Below are 19,606 nucleotides of genomic sequence, written 5' to 3'. Positions count from 1 at the left end.
TTTTTCCCGATGTGATCAATTTTTTATTATCAACGAAATTTGAATTTAAAATTGTCGCTTTTGTTTCACTAGGTGAATGATTTATTTCTTACCGCCCATTGTGTTCGACTAATAACATATTTTTTGACAAATTTGAATCAATTTCGTGGCATTTACTCAATTTTGAATCGGTTGTACGCATTTAATTTTTAATACAAGCTTCAAAAAAAAATTATTTACTTTGAAAATTTGAAATAAATATTTGCTTTGAAAGAAGATTTGAAGTTTAAAAAATTGGTTTGAGCTTGTTGTTTCAATGAGAAAGGATCGAACTTGTTTGGGCAACTGTTGTTTTCATTTGTTTTACTGCTGCGGATGTGGTTGCATTAGCAAAAATGGTCCTGAGTTTGGTGGTTGCATGTATGGTGTAACCACAGGTGGACCATTCATCACAGGAATCACTTGAAATTGCTGCGGTGCTGCTTGGTATTGCGTTGTACCTGCTTGCTGTGGGCCCTGATGAAATTGCTGAAAATACATTTTATTATATAGATTAATTTGAGAACAGTTTTTCTTTTTTAATGCGTCAATCCAAAATACCTGTTGGTGCGGTTGACCAGGCGATGGAGTTGTTGAAGGCGGAGTAGCAGTCAAGTATTGTAACTGTTGGGGCTGATGGGGATTTTCGGGATATCTATTTAAAACCTGTTTAGCGAATTTCGTGTAGATTTTAGGTAAGTAGCATTTCTTTAATAATAATTAGACTTTCATTCATTTCACTACAATGAGAAAGTATTTTTAAAATTGGAAACATGAATTTACCATATGTGCATACGGTCCCTGAAATGTTTGTGGATGTGCTTGTGGATAGGGTGAAATATACGGTGCCATTGGTGTTGCCACATGTAATGGCGCACCAGTTACTGCAGAAGCTGCAGCTGCCACTTGAACTTGAGACACGGGCACTAAAATAATATTAAGGATTTAGAAAAGATTTATCTTTAACAAAAGAACTTCTGATATCATTAATTACATTGATTCTTTCGATCATATGCTGGTTTTCTTAAACCCATTGACGCTCCCGAATAAGCTGAAATAAAACATAAGAGCCAACGATTTTTTTAATCGAATTTCCTTTTGATTGAATTGATTTCAATTACCAATAGCTTGCTGATGTGGTGGCGTTGGATAAGACTGCTGTTGTTGAACAAAGTAAGCCATTGTCATAACTGGACCCTGTGTAACATGTTGACCAGGAATTTGGGGAGGTTGTGGCGTTGGCTGTTGTGTTGGATGCATCGGCAATTGATTTGGCTGTGCAGCAGCAGGAGCATGATTCGGGTGAACTGCTTGGGAGATAACTGTAAATTAATTTCAATATATTACATTATTGCATAGATTCTTTTGAAAAATGTTCATTAAAAAACTGTGTCCTAGTTGGGGGCTCGATTTGTTAGAAGTATACACAACGATTTTTGGTGTTTCTTCCAAACTATTTCATTGTTACTATAGATACTTATCACCCAATTTTCACAATATTTGTGTCTATATAAATCCATAGAGATGATTCCAATATTCATATTTGGAATACTTTTTGGGAATTATTTCGGAAAAATGTTTTGGTAGATTTCAATAAACTAAATTGAATTTCTTTTGACCTTATCAAGCATCAGATTTGATAAAATTGTTTTAAATACGGACGATTTCAATTATTGGCCATTAAACCTCACGTCCAAGGTTCACTACGGTATACCCCTAACTAATGATTTTGGGAGGGAAAATGTGTTCTTTGGTATTTCTTTGATGCTTGGAGAGTGTTTTGGTGAATATTCGACTGGACACAATTAGATCTCATTCAAAATTCCAAAATATTTATGCAAAATTCGGTTTGAAGAAGATTTATGAAACTTCATTAAGGAGACTTTGAGCTCACAACTCTAGAACAAAACAGTTATCACTATAAATTATTGGTTTACCATTGTTTGGTTGCGTTCCTGGCGTGAGGGGTGTATGTGGACGCGATGAATTTGGAGTTACCGGAATTCTCGGTGTAAAGGGTTTTGCAGCGGGGTTCAAAGTGTACTTTTTTGGTGCATTTTGTTGTTTTTCCGATGAAGTGGATTCGTTATTGATGCTGCCGGGAGTTTGCTGTGGTTGAAATGCGAAAAAATATTTATTATTGTTTTTTATTTTCCATTTTTTATAAATGTCGTGTTTACAGGAGTAGATGTTGCAGGTGGTGTACTGCTTGATGAGCTGCTTGCATTGGATGTTTGTTGTTGCGACGTTTGCGAAACAGGTGACTGGTACTCTTGATGTGTATCAGAAATATTAGGAGTCGATCTCTCTGTATCTCCTAGTTTCAGGCGAAAATATAAGAACATGTTGTAGTATGGTTTTTCAATTGAAAATGTATATATATGAGAGGAAGAAAAACGACGAGAATTGATAAAAATACATTTCTATTGACTAGATCGAGAGGAGAGTAAGTTCATCTGATTTTGTTGTGAAAGAGAAGAGTAGGTTTCTTTCGACTCAAAAATGGTTAAAGGCGAGTATGTTCATTTTTGGCGGGTCCTCGCGGTTTTCCACGGTTTCCGCGGAACTGATAAGAGATAACAACTTGGTGTCTTCGGAAAAGTTGTAGCACTCGAGGTCTTCTATAACATTGCTGAAGTCAGTTATCTCTTATCTCTTATCAGCTCCGCAAAAAGCGCGAAAAATGATAAGAAAAAAAATGTTCTATATAAAATTTGCTTTTTTATGTGCGCGATTTGCGCGCAACTGATAAGAGATAAGGAATAGATGTCTTCAGCAATGTTAAAGAAAACCTCAAGTACTACAACTTTGCTGAAGACACTATGTTGTTATCTCTTATCAGTTTCGCGGAAACCGTAAAAAACCGCGGAGGCTAGACGGGATGCCAACATACTTCCTTTTAACGCAGATAGAATCAACAGAAATCATACTCTCCTCTTTCAAAATATATTAGAATTTTTTCACATACTCTCCTCTCGATCTAGTCAATAGATATATAGTACTTAAATTCATATAGTCTAGAGTAGACTCCATTCAAATGGAGGCGAAAGGGAAATTGATCAAAATATTGTTTCTAATTTCAATTTTATAAAAACATAGGCTCACTATTTGGTTGTTGTTGAATAGGAGGCGATGTGGACTGTGTTGGAACATTACCCAACGGTTGCGATTGTACTAAAAGAAGTTAACGTGATGAATCAAATTTGAATTAATTATTACATTGAATGTAATTGTTGCGAGATTACCTGGTGTTTTTTGAGTATGCATTTGTTGTTGTGGCTGAGGTGGTGGTTGGGTCTGCTGTTGAACCACGCTCACGTAAGTTTGGGTTGGCTGTTCCACCTGAATTTATATTATAGTATTTAATTATACATATTTTTCTGAATATTGCCTATAATATGCCAAAAAAAATAGCTAGCTACCTTAGCATCTGTTAGTTGATTCGTGCCGCCGCTATTTGGATTTGCTCCAGTTTTTGACTTTTTGGTAAAAAGAATAATGTTACTATTAGATATATCTAACCCACAATGAAACTTCCCAATTACAAAAAGACATAGATTGAAGAAAGATCATTTTTCGAAAATAAATTTGGATTACTACATGAAAATATTACACTTCCTTTGTTGGAGAATATACACAAGAGAGTAAGTTCTTTTAAAATTATCTTTAACATGTGTGTTTTGACCGGAATCGTCACATTTTCACATAATTATGCGAGTAAACTTTGAGATGAAAATGATATCGTATTGGAAATGTGCCTGAATTTGCCAAATTTGGACTATTTAGAAAAACTTTTACGGAAGGTGATGTGCTATGTGCTTAAATTGTGGTAAAATGAGTGAATATTTCTTCATTATTATTGATATTCAATTGGGATTATTGGAATGTTTCATCGTGTTAATAAACTATGTTTACCAATTCAAGATATATTACTTGTTGCTGTTGACCAGAAATTGATCTCTTTTCCCCATCTGGATTCAAATTCGAAATAGGTGGTTCAACCGGTTGGCCAGCATATTGTTTCAATTGATTCACGTATGGTTTTGAGAATGGTTTTGATTGGTTTGCATTTTCTTCATGTGGAGGTCTCAATTCCGAACCTGCTTGGTTTTGATGCGACTGACTTTGCTCCTGAATGGACAATAATAACAATATTTTTAATATGTTGTTTCTTCATACGAATTCTTTCTTCGAACTTACGTTGCCACGCTGCCCTTTCGAAGACGTTAAAATGAAGTTCTGTTTAAATTTCCGGAATTCAGATGTTTGCTCGTCACGCTGAATTCTTTGACGTTGTGGCTGTGGAGGAGGACCGATCTGTTGTTGAATAACAACATGTGTCGGCATATTCTGTTGATTATCTTGTGCCATTAGTGGTGAATTATGATACATCCGTACCTAAAGAAAATCAAATATAATTTACATTTCTGTGGCTTTCGTAATTTCGAACAATGAAAGAGAAAATAACGATTACTTGTGATTGATGAGGAGGGGGACCTTGATGTGATGGAGGTGGCATTTGATTAATTTGTGGTGTCACTAGCAATTGACTATTGCTATTATTACCACTAATGGTTTCAGAAAACGTTGTTAAATTTCCACTCTGAACCATTTGCTGGTTAGAGTAATGCCGCATCCCTCCTCGTTGGGGCATTGGTGGGCCACCCTTGTTGCCATCCCTGTGTTGCAAAAATCAAAAACCAATTTGTTTTTTTTTATTGCGAAACATAACATTATTAAATTGATTTTGTGTTGATAAATTTATAGGTATTATTTTGAAAATTTCTTTCACATTTTTTTTCTTTTCTGATTTTATTAAATGAAATCAATATGAATTCTTTTGATGGATGCCTAAAACATACCTTATATTCTCTCGGATATCCCGATCGCGGTTTTCTCTATCTCTGGGGTCGCGACTTTCTCTGTTGTCTTTATCTAATCGATCACCTCGATCTATTCGATCTCCGCGTTCATTTCGGTCGCTTTAATAAAAACAAAGAATTATCATTTTACTTTCTTTACATTTTCTACGACTTCAACCAAAGCGAAAAACAATCGAACTTTTCGATAATTTTGCAAATTAAAAATACTCAAAATACCTATCGATATCTGATCGATGACGGCGATGATGATTGTGCTTCATTTCGTTGCCTGGTTGGTCATCTCCATTCAACTTGTGTGACATTTGAACCTATTTACAATTATGAACATTAATATTTTCTTACAATACATTGTCATTTCAATTGGACTTTTATTAAATCTAATGGGATTTTTATGCTAAATAATATCCAAAAGATTACTAATTATTAATTATAATTATCTCTTTCTGTTTTTAGGAGTAATAGTGAAAATTTATCGAACCTGTTGCAACGTTGATTGATTATGTGTCCGGTGAATAAGCGTTTGCTGAGGACCAGGTGGTTGGGGTTGTACTATGTAAAATGATAAAATATTCAGAGTAATAGAAGTTCGTAGGATCATTATGAAACAACACAATTTATTAAATACACGCGACTGTCTTCAACAAACGAAGTGATTGTGATATTTTGCCAAAAGAAATCAGAATCCTTGTTATAATATACCCGTATTTTTTTGCACCGTTGGTTGTGGTGGCAGGGAATGTGAAACCAATGAAGGATATTTGTTATTGCTGCTTTGTTGTGGGGACAAAATCGGCACTGATGAAGAACTTGAACTGCTAGTATTGTTGTTACTATTGTTCAACTGCGATGGTCGGATAAGTTTACCAGCCTGTGTATTGTGCTGTTTACGCCGACCCGGTGCGACGTATTTTCCAACTTTAATTTCATCTGGACTACTTGACTGTGGACGCTCTACAGCGGCGAACTTGGCTTCTTCATTTTCGTCACCATTTTCAATATCCGTACGTTCCTTGTAGGCAGGTTGACTTTCGATTTCCAAAGCGATTTTTTCAGCTTGTTCCTCTGCATCTCTAGATTTATACATAAAACAATTGAATTGATAAAAATATTAAGCTGAATAATCTCTTTAATATTCGATGGTTAACAAGGTCAATGAGTTGTCGCTTTTTTTTAAATTGGTACCAATTGGTAATAAATTAAAATTATTCATAAAATTATTAATTTTAAAAAAATGTGTACCTGTAATCTTTTGTGTCATCTTTCTGAATTTGTATTGTATAACCGGATAGAGATTGATCAAATGTTGATTGAACTCCATAACGTTGCTCATTGAACTGTAAGTGAAGAGAGGAACATTTTTAATATAGTTATATACTTTTATTTACTTCATCAAAGTCTTGTCTAACATTTATAATCTTCGAATGTACCACACCCATAACATTTTATTTGATTTAAAATATAAATTCTAAAGAAATACTCACAGAAAACATATCATTCACATCCCACCCATTGGCATTTCCATCCAATTCTAAGTTAATATCTACATCTCCATTGATGGAATTACTTTCGCCATCAAACTGCCACGGTTCCAGTTCTTTTTCATCAAACCGTGAACCATTGCACTTGGAAATAGCCGTATCGGTTTGAAAAGTGTCTTTTGTTGCATAATCTAAATCAGCGTCTTTGGCTTTAATGAAAACCACATCACACGGTTTAAATATCAGAACATCAAATATTGAATCAACCGCCACGTTGTAGTCATCAAGTGGTCCTGTGGTATCTTACGAAATGAAAGAATAATTTATATAGTATTCACATCTCTACAGAACCAAAAATTATGTACACATATAAAAAAAATTATTTTAAACATTTGCACGTGTTTATGCAACTATCAAAATTATTGAATCGAATCGCTTCATCAAATGGTAGAACAATCCTCTTATTACCATTATTTACTGTTGATGCATTGCAATTACAATGTAAAACATTTGATATTTTTCTTGTTTACTCATTTTTATCATTGAAGACACTGATCTTCGAATGACCTTGATTTGAGGTTTTATTACTCACGACCAAAGTATGTCATTTACCCAAAAGGCTTACCTATATTTCCAGCACTTGTTAAACTATTGGTGCTGGATGTTGTATTTGATGATGCGGGTGTTGACAACGAGGAGTTTGTTGAAGCTGGAACTTCAATTCGGTGTACGAGTTGCAGCACAATTTCGAAATGTGGTGAAACGGTATAGAAAATTCCTTCGAAAATAGCTCCGGATTTGGTTTGAATCTGAACTACATTGCCGATCTGTGATGCGACTGCATGCATAAAATGCACATTATTATATACTCCCTCTATAACAGCTGAGCGTCCACGCTGCTGCGGTCTAAAAAAATCAATAGGCAAATTTTGAAAATCTGAAATGATTACCTTAATATACTTTATTAGACTAAAGACTCTGCTAAGAATGTAGCTTTTGAAATTGAAACAAGAAACGAAGAGTCCGACCAATTATATCCAACGAATTGAGTAAAATAGTGGAAAACATAATTTCCATGTGCAAAAACGATGTTCCCTGAATAGAGAGTCTTTAAGTGTCATGATATTTTTTCCTAATTCAAATTTTGCCTCAAACCATATACATTGTTATAAGAAATGAAAAAGTTTATTAATTCAATGATGAAAGGAAAAACAATATGTTGAGTTCGCGTTTGCATTAGAAGTCAAACGTTTTGCTAATTTTTCATGAAAATCAGAAACATGACACATTTTTGGGTCAAATTTTTCTTGAGTTATGACGTATAAAATGTCTAGCAGTATTGAATGACGAATAAATAACAGCACCTTGCTTCTCTGATGTTTCTCATATAGAATAATGTTCAGATTTTTTATTATAATATAATGGAATGTATGTATTAAGTAAAACAGATAATTACCTGGATGGACCTGTTCGATTTTTCCGGTTAGTTTTATTCATCGTTATTACACCTGAACTTCGCCGAGTATACGAAAAAAAGACTTTGTAATCACTGACGACTTGTCTGGACACACTGACACAACTATTTTTGTCCACAGAAAATATAAAATTCTTTAGATGATCTAAAATATTATTATGTCTTTAAATTTCACTTTATTTTTTGGATGCGATTTTTATAATCCGCTTTAGACAATTCGCTCTGATTCACTGGTTCAGTGTTTGCTATACTTTGCGTTGTGAACCTATTATCTGTTTGTTCTTTATTATAATGTTGCAACACCAGCACCCAGCACTGTTTTTTTTTGTTCTCTCTGCTTAAACAAACAATACACAAATGAATAATTTTATACGAAGTTTTCGTAAGCTGCAAAATTTGGAATTTCTGAACACTGTTTTTAGCGCTATTACTTCCAATTTATATTAGCATGAAATTCGCGTAAAGTACAATGATATTGAATTCGGTACATTAAAATGCATTTTAGACATCAGCTTTGATTGAGCAAGAGAAAATAAAGATGAAAGTGTAACTCTCGTAAATCTCGAAAAAAAATAATGGTTTTCGGTAAAATCAGCACCACGGTGACAGAACATAGGAATTAATTTTACGCTGCTATCAATTAAAACGCCATAAGATGGCACTACAAGAGATTGTAATTGAAATTCATTCCTCTTGAATGCAGAAAAATCAAATCGTAAAGTACTTGAATTTATATTTTATGTAATTTGAATCTCAGCATTGGGAAATAGTTTTGGAAAATGATGAAAAATGAAACATTGTATTGGTTTCTTATTATAATCTTGTGAAAAAAAAAAATCGGATACAAGGGCGCTCTTATCAACGTGTATTTTCAAAAATACTTTTATAATTTACGACGACATCTGGCAAGAATTGTGATGCGGTGACAGCGAATGTCAGAATGAAAGTTGACAGGTCAAATTTTGGGATTTTGTCGCACGTTGTTTGTCACCAAGATTGAAAAAACGTAGTAAGTGAATTAATATAAAACGTATTTTCCACAGCAAAAATGAATGTTTTTCTTCAGTTCCAGATACCACAATGTCAAATGAACCAGATGTCATAAAAATTAATGCTCTCAAAATATTTAATGGGACATCATCCAGCAACCATTCAGAAACAAAGACACCGTTTTTGATTGGAGTAGCTGGTGGTACAGCATCTGGAAAATCGACTGTCTGCAAGCGGATAATTGAACAGCTTGGACAAGCTGACATGAACCATGCAGAACGTCAGGTAAGAGGGATTTTCCTTGAATTTTCATTATAAATTGGTAGTGATATAATTGGGGTTGACGATTGTCCCATTGCAAATACATTTAACATAATCACGCAATTGTTCTGCAAATTAGGTTGTTTGCATAAGTCAAGACAGCTTTTATCGTCAATTGGATTCTGGGGAAAAAGCCAAAGCTGATAAAGGACTCTTCAATTTCGATCACCCGTCGGCGTTTGATGAAGACCATCTTCTTGAAACATTGAAGAAAATACTGGAAGGAAAGAAAGTCACTATCCCGGTTTATGACTATAGGAGTAATGCACAGTAAGTAATTTATTTTGAATCGAAATAAATGAAATGAAATACATTTATATTCAAATTGAATTTTCATCGTTTTCAGATGTCCTGATAAAGACCTGGTCATTTATCCAGCAGATGTGGTTCTTTTCGAAGGTATACTTGCCTTTTACTTCCCAGATATTCGCGAATTGTTCCATATGAAATTATTTGTGGACACAGATTCAGATACACGTTTGTCACGAAGAGGTATGCATTTATTGTGATTTTTTCGCAACGGAATTGTTGGTTCTAACAAAAACATGGTTTAAATATTACAGTTGTTCGAGATATTACAGAGCGTGGAAGAGACCTCGAACAGATCCTGACACAATATATGACCTGTGTAAAACCAGTAAGTTTTTGCTCAAACCATGTTTTGGTGTCCTTTATAAGAAGAACAATTCTCTTCCTTTCATTTCAGGCATTCGAAGAATTCTGTTCGCCAGTAAGTTCTAACGACATACTTTTGTGTGCTTTATAAGAAGAACAATTCTCTTCCTTTCATTTCAGACAAAAAAATTTGCAGACGTAATTATTCCTCGAGGAGCTGACAATACAGGTACATTCTTACGTTCCTTTTTATAAAAACTTTCAAAACTGTTTCGCAGAAATGAATTAATTCCCTGGCTCTTATATGTTAACTGAAATGAAATTTCCTATCCAAGTTTTTATTTTTATTTCACATGTCATCTCTGTTCCTCCTCTTCTTCTTTTGTAATTTCGTTTCCTGATAAAATGACCTTTTCATTTTCTGTGAAACATCATAAACCTCAACGAAATATTATCATGTTATTCAACATTTCGAACCTTTATCTGTAGCTGTCATAGATAGTTGAAGAGATTTGGTGCATGCTTTTCTTTAATATTTCTTTTCCGTTTATTACTCATATGTGGGTGTATGTTTTTTTCTGCATGAAAATTAATGAATATAAAACGGATTCCCTTTTTTCATTAAACATAGCAATTTTATTTATTTTTTTTTGTAATTTTTTGTTTATTTTTTTCGGTTGTAATTTGGAAAACCCTGTATGCGCTTATTTAATAATATGCAGTCGCAATTGAACTCATTGTGCACCACATTCGTGACACAATTTTGCAGCCAAAAGGGTATTTGAATTGTCACATTAATGAAAGTAGTGATAACGACGATTTAAGACAAAATGGTGTCAAAAGAGCATAGGTCGATGACACAGACTCGAAGATCATCATTAACCCCACGTTGTAATCAAAATAAGTATTGTTTATAATTAGCGTGTAAGCGCCCCATCGGGTAACGATTTTTATAAGTTCACATCTTTTTAACGATTAAATCCCTTGTGCATTTGGAAGGAGGCTTTGGCTGAAATTGCCATAATGAAGTTGCTTTATAATTGATTTTCCAAAAAACATACTTCAAATTGCCAACGATTAACATATAAGAATAAATAAAGAGTGAAAAGAAAAGGCTCAACTAGTCCTTCAATAAACATATGGCGATAACACAGAGTTATTAGCTGTGCCTTTTTGTTTGAATCGAACAGTTCATTTTTACATATAACAGTTTTACCTTTTACTTAAATAAACCATTAGTTCATTAGTTCATAATTGGTATCATAGTACGTATGACCCCCGTGCTAAATAAATGTTCCATTCTTCAAGTGATTACGTTTTAATTTTATTGACTGTGACAACTAATATTCGTTACAGATTTATTTGAATCCATGAACACTATTTTTTCATCTCCCTGTATGTTTAATTATCAAGATGTCTTCTTTGTTCAATGGGAACACATGTATTCAAAAAGCTCATTTCATATCTCGACAGTTCACCTCATGAATTTTTGACGACTTGAATTTCTGGAATAGGGCCAAAATCAAATTTATACTTACTATAGTAATATATTAAGAATGCAGCGAAAACGGCTAGAAATTCGAAATTCATAGAATGAGCAACATTAAATTCAACGAGGACAAAGTAATAATGCAAATTATAATTTTTCCAGTTTTTGGTTGATAAAACAATAATCCCAACTTTGCTAACGCCAATCCAAAAATGTATTTCTCTTATTCAGCGATCATAATTGCATGGGATGTTTTATAGTTGCATGAAGATAATGTTTTATGGTTGTTCGAACATTCTGAATGATTATTACTTCCGCAATTGTTAAGGTTTTAATGTCCTCGGCATCAAATATTCAGCACATTTTTTTTGAACGTTTCTTTTGTTGGACAATCGAAATTGTTTACTCAAAATATTTGTAATTATTTCTTTCTCTACATCAGCTGAGTGGTAATATATCTTATTTCTGAATAATACCATATAAAATCTCATGTTAATAAAGTTATAACAAATAAATGACTTCTATATGAATACGTTCACTCAGTATTCGATTACCAATATTAATTTTGAATTTTTAGTTTGTATCAAGCGAATGTGTTTGTTTTCATTTATGATTTGTATTATTACTTAGAAACTTCAAATACGATGCAAATCTAAGTTGTTTACAACAAATGTAATAATGGTTTAAATCTTCAAATAGAATACATGTATATCAAATACTTTTGCCCAATTTCTGGCAAAAGTATTTACTTTAGTTTCGTAAGTTCGAGAGAGTTTTTAAGAGAGAAAAAATGAAAAGGTTTATTATAGTTAATGAAGCGACGAAAGAATTAACAGCTTCTGATAGCTTTTTCTAAACCGTGAACCATAAACGATAGAAAATGTTTTTTCTTTGGCAGTTGCAATTGAGTTGATCGTGCAGCATATTCGTGATTTCTTAAACAACCACGGTAGAAGTATCGAAAATGAAATACAGTCTAACAAAGCTCAGACTAATGAAGAAACTGAAGAAGGTGGATCGACATCAACACCGACTACACCGGTTCACGGTAAGAAGAAAATTGAGTCACATCCGCATAATATGCACCGACCACATTGAAATTATGTTCTATTGAAATAGATTTTTTTGAGTGCTTTGATTTTATTACATGGCCGATCATTACGGCAACGCGATTTATGCACTCATTCACTATAAAGAATGGCAAAGTCGCAAAATAATAATTCACCGGATAAATAGCAAAAATATTAATAATTAAAATATTCTTGATCAAATATAAGATCTTATTCTGCTCAATATCGTTATCATAACTTTTAACTTGTAGATGATACAAAAAAATCAATTGAGGATCTGAAATATGTTTTTTCCTTCTAAACGGCACTTTCACCAATTCAAAATTGTTCTATTTTATAACAATATCAATAAATAAATTTAAAAAAAAAACAAATTACTTTTTTATCGAAAACTGGTAGTTGACTTCATTGCCACCGAAAATTGAAAAAAAAAGTTTTGAAAGTTGTAAATTTGAATCCATGAGGAAAATGAAACTAGCAACAGGTAAGTTCAGACCAAATTAACAACAACAAACAAACATTAACTCACTCAACACACTTGCAATGTGGACTGGACTTAAGTATTACGATCAATACATAAAAGTGGCACGTACCTTGTACACAGAACAGAGTTGGATTAGATGTCGTTTTACATACAAACTTGAGTATGAGTCAAGCTAACATCGAGTAGTAGTTGGAGTGCAGTTTATTTTTCAGTTTTTGTTTTCTTTATTTTGTATTGTAATTAAGTTCAAGAAATTGGTGAACATTCATTAAATTGTGTTTTATATTTTCAATTTGTGAGTGAATAAATTATTATACTGACTCATCCAAATAATTTACAACAAATGTGTGGAACAACATGGACAAATTTATGCTTATGAGCCTGTCAGTGGCTCTTTTCATTGGTAAGATAATTTTACGAAAGTTTCATGTATCATATACGCCCTCAATCAACATCAACACTACACAATCGTTTCAGTATAATTGTTTTGTATTGATCGAAGTTCTGAGGACAGGCTTTGCCCATTTATAAAAAAAATGACGAAAACCAAAGGTTATTCGAAAAAAATTAATTAGGAATTTTTTTGTGGTGATCGGCAATATACATTATTAAAGAGAAGTATAGTGAACCCAATTTTATTTCGGGTACTGTACTACATGAACACAGAACATTCAAACGAATGAACGCTTACCTGCACAAAAGTTTTACCAATACATTCAAAAAGTCCAAAAGACGCAACGTATAACGAAGTGTTCTCTTGTTCTTCTTCATGCACGGTCTACGACGAACTCAGGTGGTATACCTGTATTTGAGTTTTAATACAATTAACAGACGCTCTAGTGTATGCACATACGTGTGCGAGTGTGTGAGTGTATAGGTGTATGTTGTTGATGTTCTGCGTGAGATGCTGATGTGTATTCAATATTCACACTAGTGTAATTTCTTTACGCGCACATGGATTAAATGTTTTAAAAAAATTAAGAAATAAACGAAGGGATTTCGAAGATTTCAAGAAGACAACTCATACCTAAACTCAATTTATGTCTATAATGTTACAGAATATCTACGTTTCAATTTGAGAACATTGTTTTGAATAGCCGATTTTTTTGTCGAACATAAATTAACAACAACAAACATTAAAATCTATTAAGAAAAAAATATTTTCAATTAAGTATTTTACGCCAAATTTAATTTTGGTTTTTGCAATTAAATTACCATGACAAAGACATTTTGTCAAAAAAAAACTCTGGTTATCTAAGCAGAATGAAAGTAATAAACAAATTTCATTCTTTATTGTACAAATCCAGCTTTGATTCCGACTCTGATTGAATCCGCCGGAACTAATGTTGAGCACAGGGAAGCATACTTCAATGGATCATCATACTTACGACTGTTGACACCGATGCCAATGTGGAAGCACTCAGCTTTTAGTGTTAGAAGTTGTCGAGGTGAACAAAAGATTTTTACTATTTTAGAATTAAACAGTGCCGGAATTCTACGACACTTTTGCCGAAACCGAATCAGAATCGTTATTTTGTCACAAAAAACAATGAAATCCATTCTTCTTAAATCACCATTCCAACTTGGAGTGATTAGTTCTCTTTCATATTTGCCGAATATATTCGGTTTCATATTGAGTTGACAGAATAATTTCAATTAAAATGGTAAGTTTCGAGGATTTATTCGGCAAATATGAAAAAGAACTAACCACTCCAAGTTGGAACGGTGATTTAAGAAGAATGAATTTCATTGTTTTTTGTGGCAAGATTCCGATTCTGATTCGGGTTCGGCAAAAGTGTCGTAGAATTCCGGCACAGAACACAGAAATATTTTCATAATTTCAAGATGAGGAAATGACGATATTATGTTTTTCTCTTGTTCGTTTTTTAGGAGGTGAATTGATATCCCAGAGGTTCGCCGGCCGTACATTTCTGTTGTCCATTTATTCCGACTATGTGTCGATTTCATTGGTTACACCGAATGCTCACACTGAGGCTCGAGTTGCCTCTAGTTTATTGGACAATAAGTGGCATACTATTGAATTCTTGCTTCAAATGGGATCATTGAAATTGTTGATTGATAGGAAGGAAACCGTAATTGCCAATTCGACATACAATACAATGATGTTAACCGATCCACCAAATGATGAGGCAGCTATTCTAATTATTGGTATTTCATGAATAATTTATCAAAAATGGACCAATTTTAATCATATTCTAATTATAGGAACCACATATTCGGGGTGTATGCTCCATGGACCGGGTCTAAATTTCAGTTCGAGTGTTCAAAACAGTCCCATCCAATTTGGTCCGTGTCCTCTAATGCAAGGATCATGCACTCAAAATGACGTTTTAGTACGAGCCCCCGAGATTGACCATTGTCTACATGAGCCCTGTATGGGTGGAACATGCATTTCACTCGCAGATACTTACGAGGTATATCGAAATGAAAACAAATAATTTATTTTCAACAACTAATAAGGTGTCCAACTATTCATTTCCGTTATAGTGTCATTGCTCTTCGAGGTACAAAGGCAAGAATTGTGAAATAGATACCGGTCCACCATGCCGTTCCAATCCTTGTTTCAATCATGGGGTTTGTATAGAAGATAGCCGGGGTGATTATACATGCAATTGTGAGAAAACTGGTTATTCTGGAAGTCATTGCGAGACCGAAATAAGTGTCCATCCGTTATGTGAAACCAAACCGTGCTTGAACAACGGTATCTGTAAAGTTGTAACCGGTTCTTCTAAAATTGAATGCGATTGTGCCAAAGGCTTCAGTGGTAGCAGATGCGAGGTTTGTCATTTAATGAATTTATTAAGTTTCTTTCTCTTCAAATAAAATGAAGACAAATAATTTCCACATTTCAAGTATTTTGGGAGAAAAGAATAGGTTGCTATCTGTGTCGTTCTTTTCTTACAATATGTTTTAGGTGAATTGGGATGACTGTGAATCGAACCCATGTCAAAATAACGGTGTCTGCATCGATGAAATCGCAGGATTTCATTGCAATTGTGAAAATACTGGATACACAGGGACTTTGTGTGAGGACAATGAAAATGAATGCAAGAAGAAGCCCAATATATGCTTAAATGGGGCCATTTGCTACGACACTTACGGCAGCTACGTTTGTGAGTGTCAACCCAACTTTGGTGGATTTAACTGCGAGCAGCCGATTGATCAATGTTCAGCAAAACCCTGTAATAATGGGGCAACATGCATAAATCGGAAGGATGGCATTCAGTGTGTTTGTCCCCATGGATTTGTTGGAGAATTTTGTGAAAATGAATCGGATTGTGGTAGAGATTGCCCAAAAGGCACTGAATGTATTGGTGGACAATGTTGTGAGCCTGAAGCGAATGGCAAACAATGCAAAGCTCTACCAACAGAAGATTGTAATTGTCTGAACGGCGGAACATGCAACGAAAATGGAAATACATCGGCGTGTATTTGTCCTGAGGGGTATGAAGGCACTTTATGTGAAAAAGATATTGACGAATGTTCACAAAACCCAAATATTTGTGTCAATGGAATTTGTGTAAACCAACCAGGAACTTTTAAGTGCTATTGCGAACCAGGTAAAATGAATCGTTAAAATTTTAACTCAATTACATTTGAAATATATTTTTCATTCACATCACCATCATTACTACGGGTAAAAAATGGAAAGCCAAAGATCAGCATAGTTTTTGTCAAGTTCTAACTATGAGTAGGGAGAAAAATGGAACTGATTTGATAGAGAAGATATATTTTCACCATCTGACACAACAAGTGAATAATTCTTACCTTTTTTTTCCTGGTACTTAAAAAAAAAATTTCGAATGGGTAAAACTTAATATTGAGATTTATTAGAGAGAAAAAAATCGTTACTTGTTTGTATAGTTATCGTTCGATGAGATATACATACATGTAACTCTAAGCGTATTTTCCTTTTGGATTAAAAAAGGAACCAATCTAGGGGCGAGACACAAATTCTAGTAGAGTCTAGTTACATTCAATTTTATATATTTTTTGCTTTATGTCCTCTAATTTTTCTACTTTTGGTGCAAAAGTGCTAATATTGTGTTATTATTTCTAATAAAATCGCTTGCAGAGCGTATTACACTGTCAATACAACGCTTATGGAAGACCTAACGGGATTATTTTGTAAACAATGAATAATGCGTCCATAATTGTTAACATTGGCAAACCAAACTCACTAATTTCTTCTATTTTTCCTATTATCGTTGAATAGTGTTCTAATTTTACTCATTTAAGTTTCGTGTCTCCCCCCTAGGAACCAATAGATTCAAAGAACGAATTTAAGCAACTAAAAAATTTACGAAAGTTCATTCGAAAATGAGAAATTTATCCATCACACGTAATATCTAAAGAACATGAACAAGAATTCATTTCACACATATTCGTGGCTTACATCGTTCTGAAAAGCAATTAGGTTCGATACAGTACACATCTAGTTAGTGTAGGACTTGATTTCCTCAAGTTTTTCAAAGTAGTTCTTTTCGTCTTGAATGTAAGACACTATCGATAGTGAACAATCACAAAAGTAAAACATTTCAGCAACAAATCATTCGACAAATTTAATATGAAATTTTCTTTATAGGCTACACTGGTTTCCTGTGTACAAGTGATGTAGATGAATGCTTAAGCCAGCCATGCAAGAACAATGCAACATGTATTAACAAGGTAATTTTTATCAAATGTATGGTTCATTTTTTGTCGTAGACATATGTTAACAATTTTTTTTATCTGACAGGTGAATGATTTTAAATGTCTATGTGGTGAAGGCTATGAGGGTAAAGATTGCGGACACGACATAGATGATTGCGCAAGTAATCCATGCTTTACTGGTAAGTTTGTCATTTTTATGAGCTGAAAAATGTGTCATTTTTATGAGTATATATTTTTATGAGCATATATTTTTTAGGTTCTACGTGTGTTGATGGCGTCGCTGAATACAAATGTATCTGTCCAAATGGAATGACAGGCCAAAACTGTGAAATTGATATAGGTAATTTAAACATGACCAATTGAATTGAAATCATACGTATTTCAATTATTAATTTTTCACAAAAACTACATCATATGAAGGAGAATAAGCAGGTTACTTCTTATATCGCTACAGTGACATGCCACTATGTAGTTTGTAGAGAACCAGGAATATCAACATAAATTGTAGCTTTTTTTAAATTCATTTTATATGACGATCAAAAGCCAGTCTCCTATATGCAATAAAGTAAATCTCTATTTACAGACGATTGTGAGTCACAACCTTGTCTTTTTGGTGGTAGGTGTCAGGACCTGTTGGGCGGCTTCCTGTGTAACTGTTCAGGTTGGTATCTACTTTCATATTTATACAGTATTTTACTTCTCCAGAGATAATTAATGCGTGCGTGTTTTGAACGTATAGGCACAGGCTTTACAGGAGAACATTGTGAGAACAATATTGATGAATGTCTATCCTCCCCTTGTGAAAATGGTGGACAATGTGTGGACAAAATTAATGATTATCAGGTAATTATTCTTTTATACCCCGCTGAATCTACGAAATTTCATTATTTTTCTTTAAATTTTCAGTGTAATTGCTTTCCGGGATATACTTCTAAAAATTGCGAAATTGATATTGATGAATGTGCGAGTGGACCTTGTCTAAATAACGGAAAATGTTTGCAGAGATCAAATATTACGCTCTATACTATGTCAAACACACATACAGACGTAGAAATGCCATCAATATTTTATAACGAGTTTTCGTATGAAAATGCAAGTGGATATGAGTGTGGTATGTAATTTTCTGATAATATAGCGATTTGAAAATCATAAAATTATCATTAATTGATTGTTCGAAAATATTTCTCTTCCAGTCTGTATACCGGGTATTAAAGGTGATAAATGTGAAATTGATATTGATGAATGTGCTAGTGCACCATGTCTACACGGAAGCTGTCAAGACGAGGTACGTACAACACTTTGAAGCTAATTTGATAAGCTTTTACATCTTTCGTACACTAACACTATTTATTTCATTCATTTTGTAAAAAAATAACATTTTCGCACCTAAACATGTCAGCGCAGACCACTTTTTGTGGAATCTATCACCGAAGAAATGTTTTATTTTTATTACGTAGATCAAGTAAATGTAAGGTATAAAAATACGTCAGATATGAATTGTTTCAGGAAAAATTCCATTAATGTTTTAAATGATCCACAATATTTACCCACTATAAGAATAATGGAATCTCAGATAGACATATACTAGTATCAATTGAATTTCGTTATTCTACAAATTTGAATTAAATTCAATACATATATTCCAATGATCAGAAGCCACTCATTGCATTGAATAATGAAAATTTCTGATTTAGGCTAGAATAAAAAAGTCATTAATTATTTAGGGAAAGTTTTCACATGGGAAAGTTCTATTAATTATCTCTGGGATTCTATTTTTATACTGTTACACTTGCATATAATGTTGCTTCATTCACAATCTGATACCAATATGTACGTTGTATAGGTCAACAATTTCACATGCCAATGTGACACTGGATATGAAGGACCATTATGCGAAATTGAAATCGATGAATGCGCAACGTATAAACCATGCATCCACGGAAAGTGTTTCGATCGTATAGGTAATTACAAACTTTGATTATAATACTTATAGAATACCACTACGTTCTTATCGCAGACCTGCTCATGGGCTCTATAAATACCAATGAAATTTACTAAATTCATATATCGACCATTCCATACGAAATCAAGGAAAATCTGTATTTGATGT

The 19,606-nt window shown here is 33.6% G+C and overlaps 3 protein-coding genes across 16 annotated transcripts in view; 2 read left to right on the top strand and 1 right to left on the bottom strand.

The window, feature by feature from the left end:
* On the bottom strand, nt 1-8,733 carry LOC129570139 (ataxin-2 homolog). 12 transcript variants are annotated; one of them, XM_055449604.1, is made up of 21 exons: nt 7,836-8,733; nt 7,005-7,285; nt 6,383-6,681; nt 6,141-6,235; nt 5,601-5,971; nt 5,380-5,450; nt 5,118-5,209; nt 4,881-5,000; nt 4,493-4,697; nt 4,219-4,416; nt 3,952-4,149; nt 3,441-3,497; nt 3,264-3,360; nt 3,124-3,192; nt 2,199-2,335; nt 1,956-2,127; nt 1,140-1,340; nt 1,013-1,069; nt 802-944; nt 580-684; nt 1-507 (listed from the first exon to the last, which is right to left on the bottom strand). In XM_055449604.1, the coding sequence occupies exons 1-21, from the start codon at nt 7,874-7,876 to the stop codon at nt 343-345; spliced, it is 3,174 nt and encodes a 1,057-aa protein (XP_055305579.1). In that variant the 5' UTR covers nt 7,877-8,733; the 3' UTR covers nt 1-342. The 12 variants fall into 12 exon arrangements, with proteins under 12 accessions (XP_055305579.1, XP_055305584.1, XP_055305582.1 ...); XM_055449609.1 differs by having other exon boundaries at nt 1,140-1,325; nt 7,836-8,693; XM_055449607.1 differs by having other exon boundaries at nt 1,140-1,328; nt 7,836-8,665.
* A 26-nt stretch (nt 8,734-8,759) lies between these two features.
* LOC129570140 (uridine-cytidine kinase) lies at nt 8,760-12,712 on the top strand. Of its 3 annotated transcripts, none has more exons than XM_055449612.1 (8): nt 8,760-8,862; nt 8,920-9,128; nt 9,244-9,434; nt 9,511-9,656; nt 9,728-9,801; nt 9,871-9,894; nt 9,960-10,008; nt 12,167-12,712. In XM_055449612.1, exons 2-8 carry the CDS (start codon nt 8,934-8,936, stop codon nt 12,364-12,366), a joined length of 879 nt encoding a protein of 292 aa, XP_055305587.1. In that variant the 5' UTR covers nt 8,760-8,862; nt 8,920-8,933; the 3' UTR covers nt 12,367-12,712. The 3 variants fall into 3 exon arrangements, with proteins under 3 accessions (XP_055305587.1, XP_055305589.1, XP_055305588.1); XM_055449614.1 differs by having other exon boundaries at nt 8,764-8,862; nt 10,502-12,712; XM_055449613.1 differs by having other exon boundaries at nt 8,805-8,859.
* A 131-nt stretch (nt 12,713-12,843) lies between these two features.
* LOC129570132 (protein crumbs) overlaps nt 12,844-19,606 on the top strand; it is a 14,482-nt gene continuing 7,719 nt past the window's right edge. Inside the window, exons 1-14 of the mRNA XM_055449584.1 lie at nt 12,844-13,225; nt 14,130-14,270; nt 14,713-14,991; nt 15,049-15,257; nt 15,331-15,621; nt 15,758-16,403; nt 17,429-17,511; nt 17,582-17,675; nt 17,753-17,836; nt 18,080-18,157; nt 18,236-18,339; nt 18,403-18,607; nt 18,690-18,781; nt 19,340-19,457. Coding sequence (XP_055305559.1) covers nt 13,180-13,225; nt 14,130-14,270; nt 14,713-14,991; nt 15,049-15,257; nt 15,331-15,621; nt 15,758-16,403; nt 17,429-17,511; nt 17,582-17,675; nt 17,753-17,836; nt 18,080-18,157; nt 18,236-18,339; nt 18,403-18,607; nt 18,690-18,781; nt 19,340-19,457 — 2,470 coding nt within the window. The 5' untranslated portion in view covers nt 12,844-13,179. The remainder of the gene's footprint in view (nt 13,226-14,129; nt 14,271-14,712; nt 14,992-15,048; nt 15,258-15,330; nt 15,622-15,757; nt 16,404-17,428; nt 17,512-17,581; nt 17,676-17,752; nt 17,837-18,079; nt 18,158-18,235; nt 18,340-18,402; nt 18,608-18,689; nt 18,782-19,339; nt 19,458-19,606) is intronic.

The sequence above is a fragment of the Sitodiplosis mosellana genome, unplaced genomic scaffold, assembly GCF_009176505.1.
Source record: "Sitodiplosis mosellana isolate CC-2019 unplaced genomic scaffold, AAFC_SMos_1.0 Smas_scaffold_47, whole genome shotgun sequence".
Lineage (NCBI taxonomy): Eukaryota > Metazoa > Arthropoda > Insecta > Diptera > Cecidomyiidae > Sitodiplosis > Sitodiplosis mosellana.
Note: the sequence above shows the minus strand (reverse complement) of the source record. Positions and strands in the feature narration are given on the sequence as shown.

Excerpts from the sequence above, each read along its gene's own strand:
- LOC129570139 (XM_055449599.1), bottom strand. The coding sequence starts at position 7,876 with ATGAATAAAACTAACCGGAAAAATCGAACAGGTCCATCCAG. Across the intron at positions 4,150-4,218 it reads CGAAAGGGCAGCGTGGCAAC|GAGCAAAGTCAGTCGCATCA; the intron begins GTAAGTTCGAAG and ends TTGTCCATTCAG. Across the intron at positions 2,336-3,123 it reads TATTCAACAACAACCAAATA|GAGATACAGAGAGATCGACT; the intron begins GTGAGCCTATGT and ends GCCTGAAACTAG.
- LOC129570140 (XM_055449612.1), top strand. The coding sequence starts at position 8,934 with ATGTCAAATGAACCAGATGTCATAAAAATTAATGCTCTCAAAATATTT. Across the intron at positions 9,657-9,727 it reads TACACGTTTGTCACGAAGAG|TTGTTCGAGATATTACAGAG; the intron begins GTATGCATTTAT and ends TAAATATTACAG. Across the intron at positions 10,009-12,166 it reads TCGAGGAGCTGACAATACAG|TTGCAATTGAGTTGATCGTG; the intron begins GTACATTCTTAC and ends TTTCTTTGGCAG.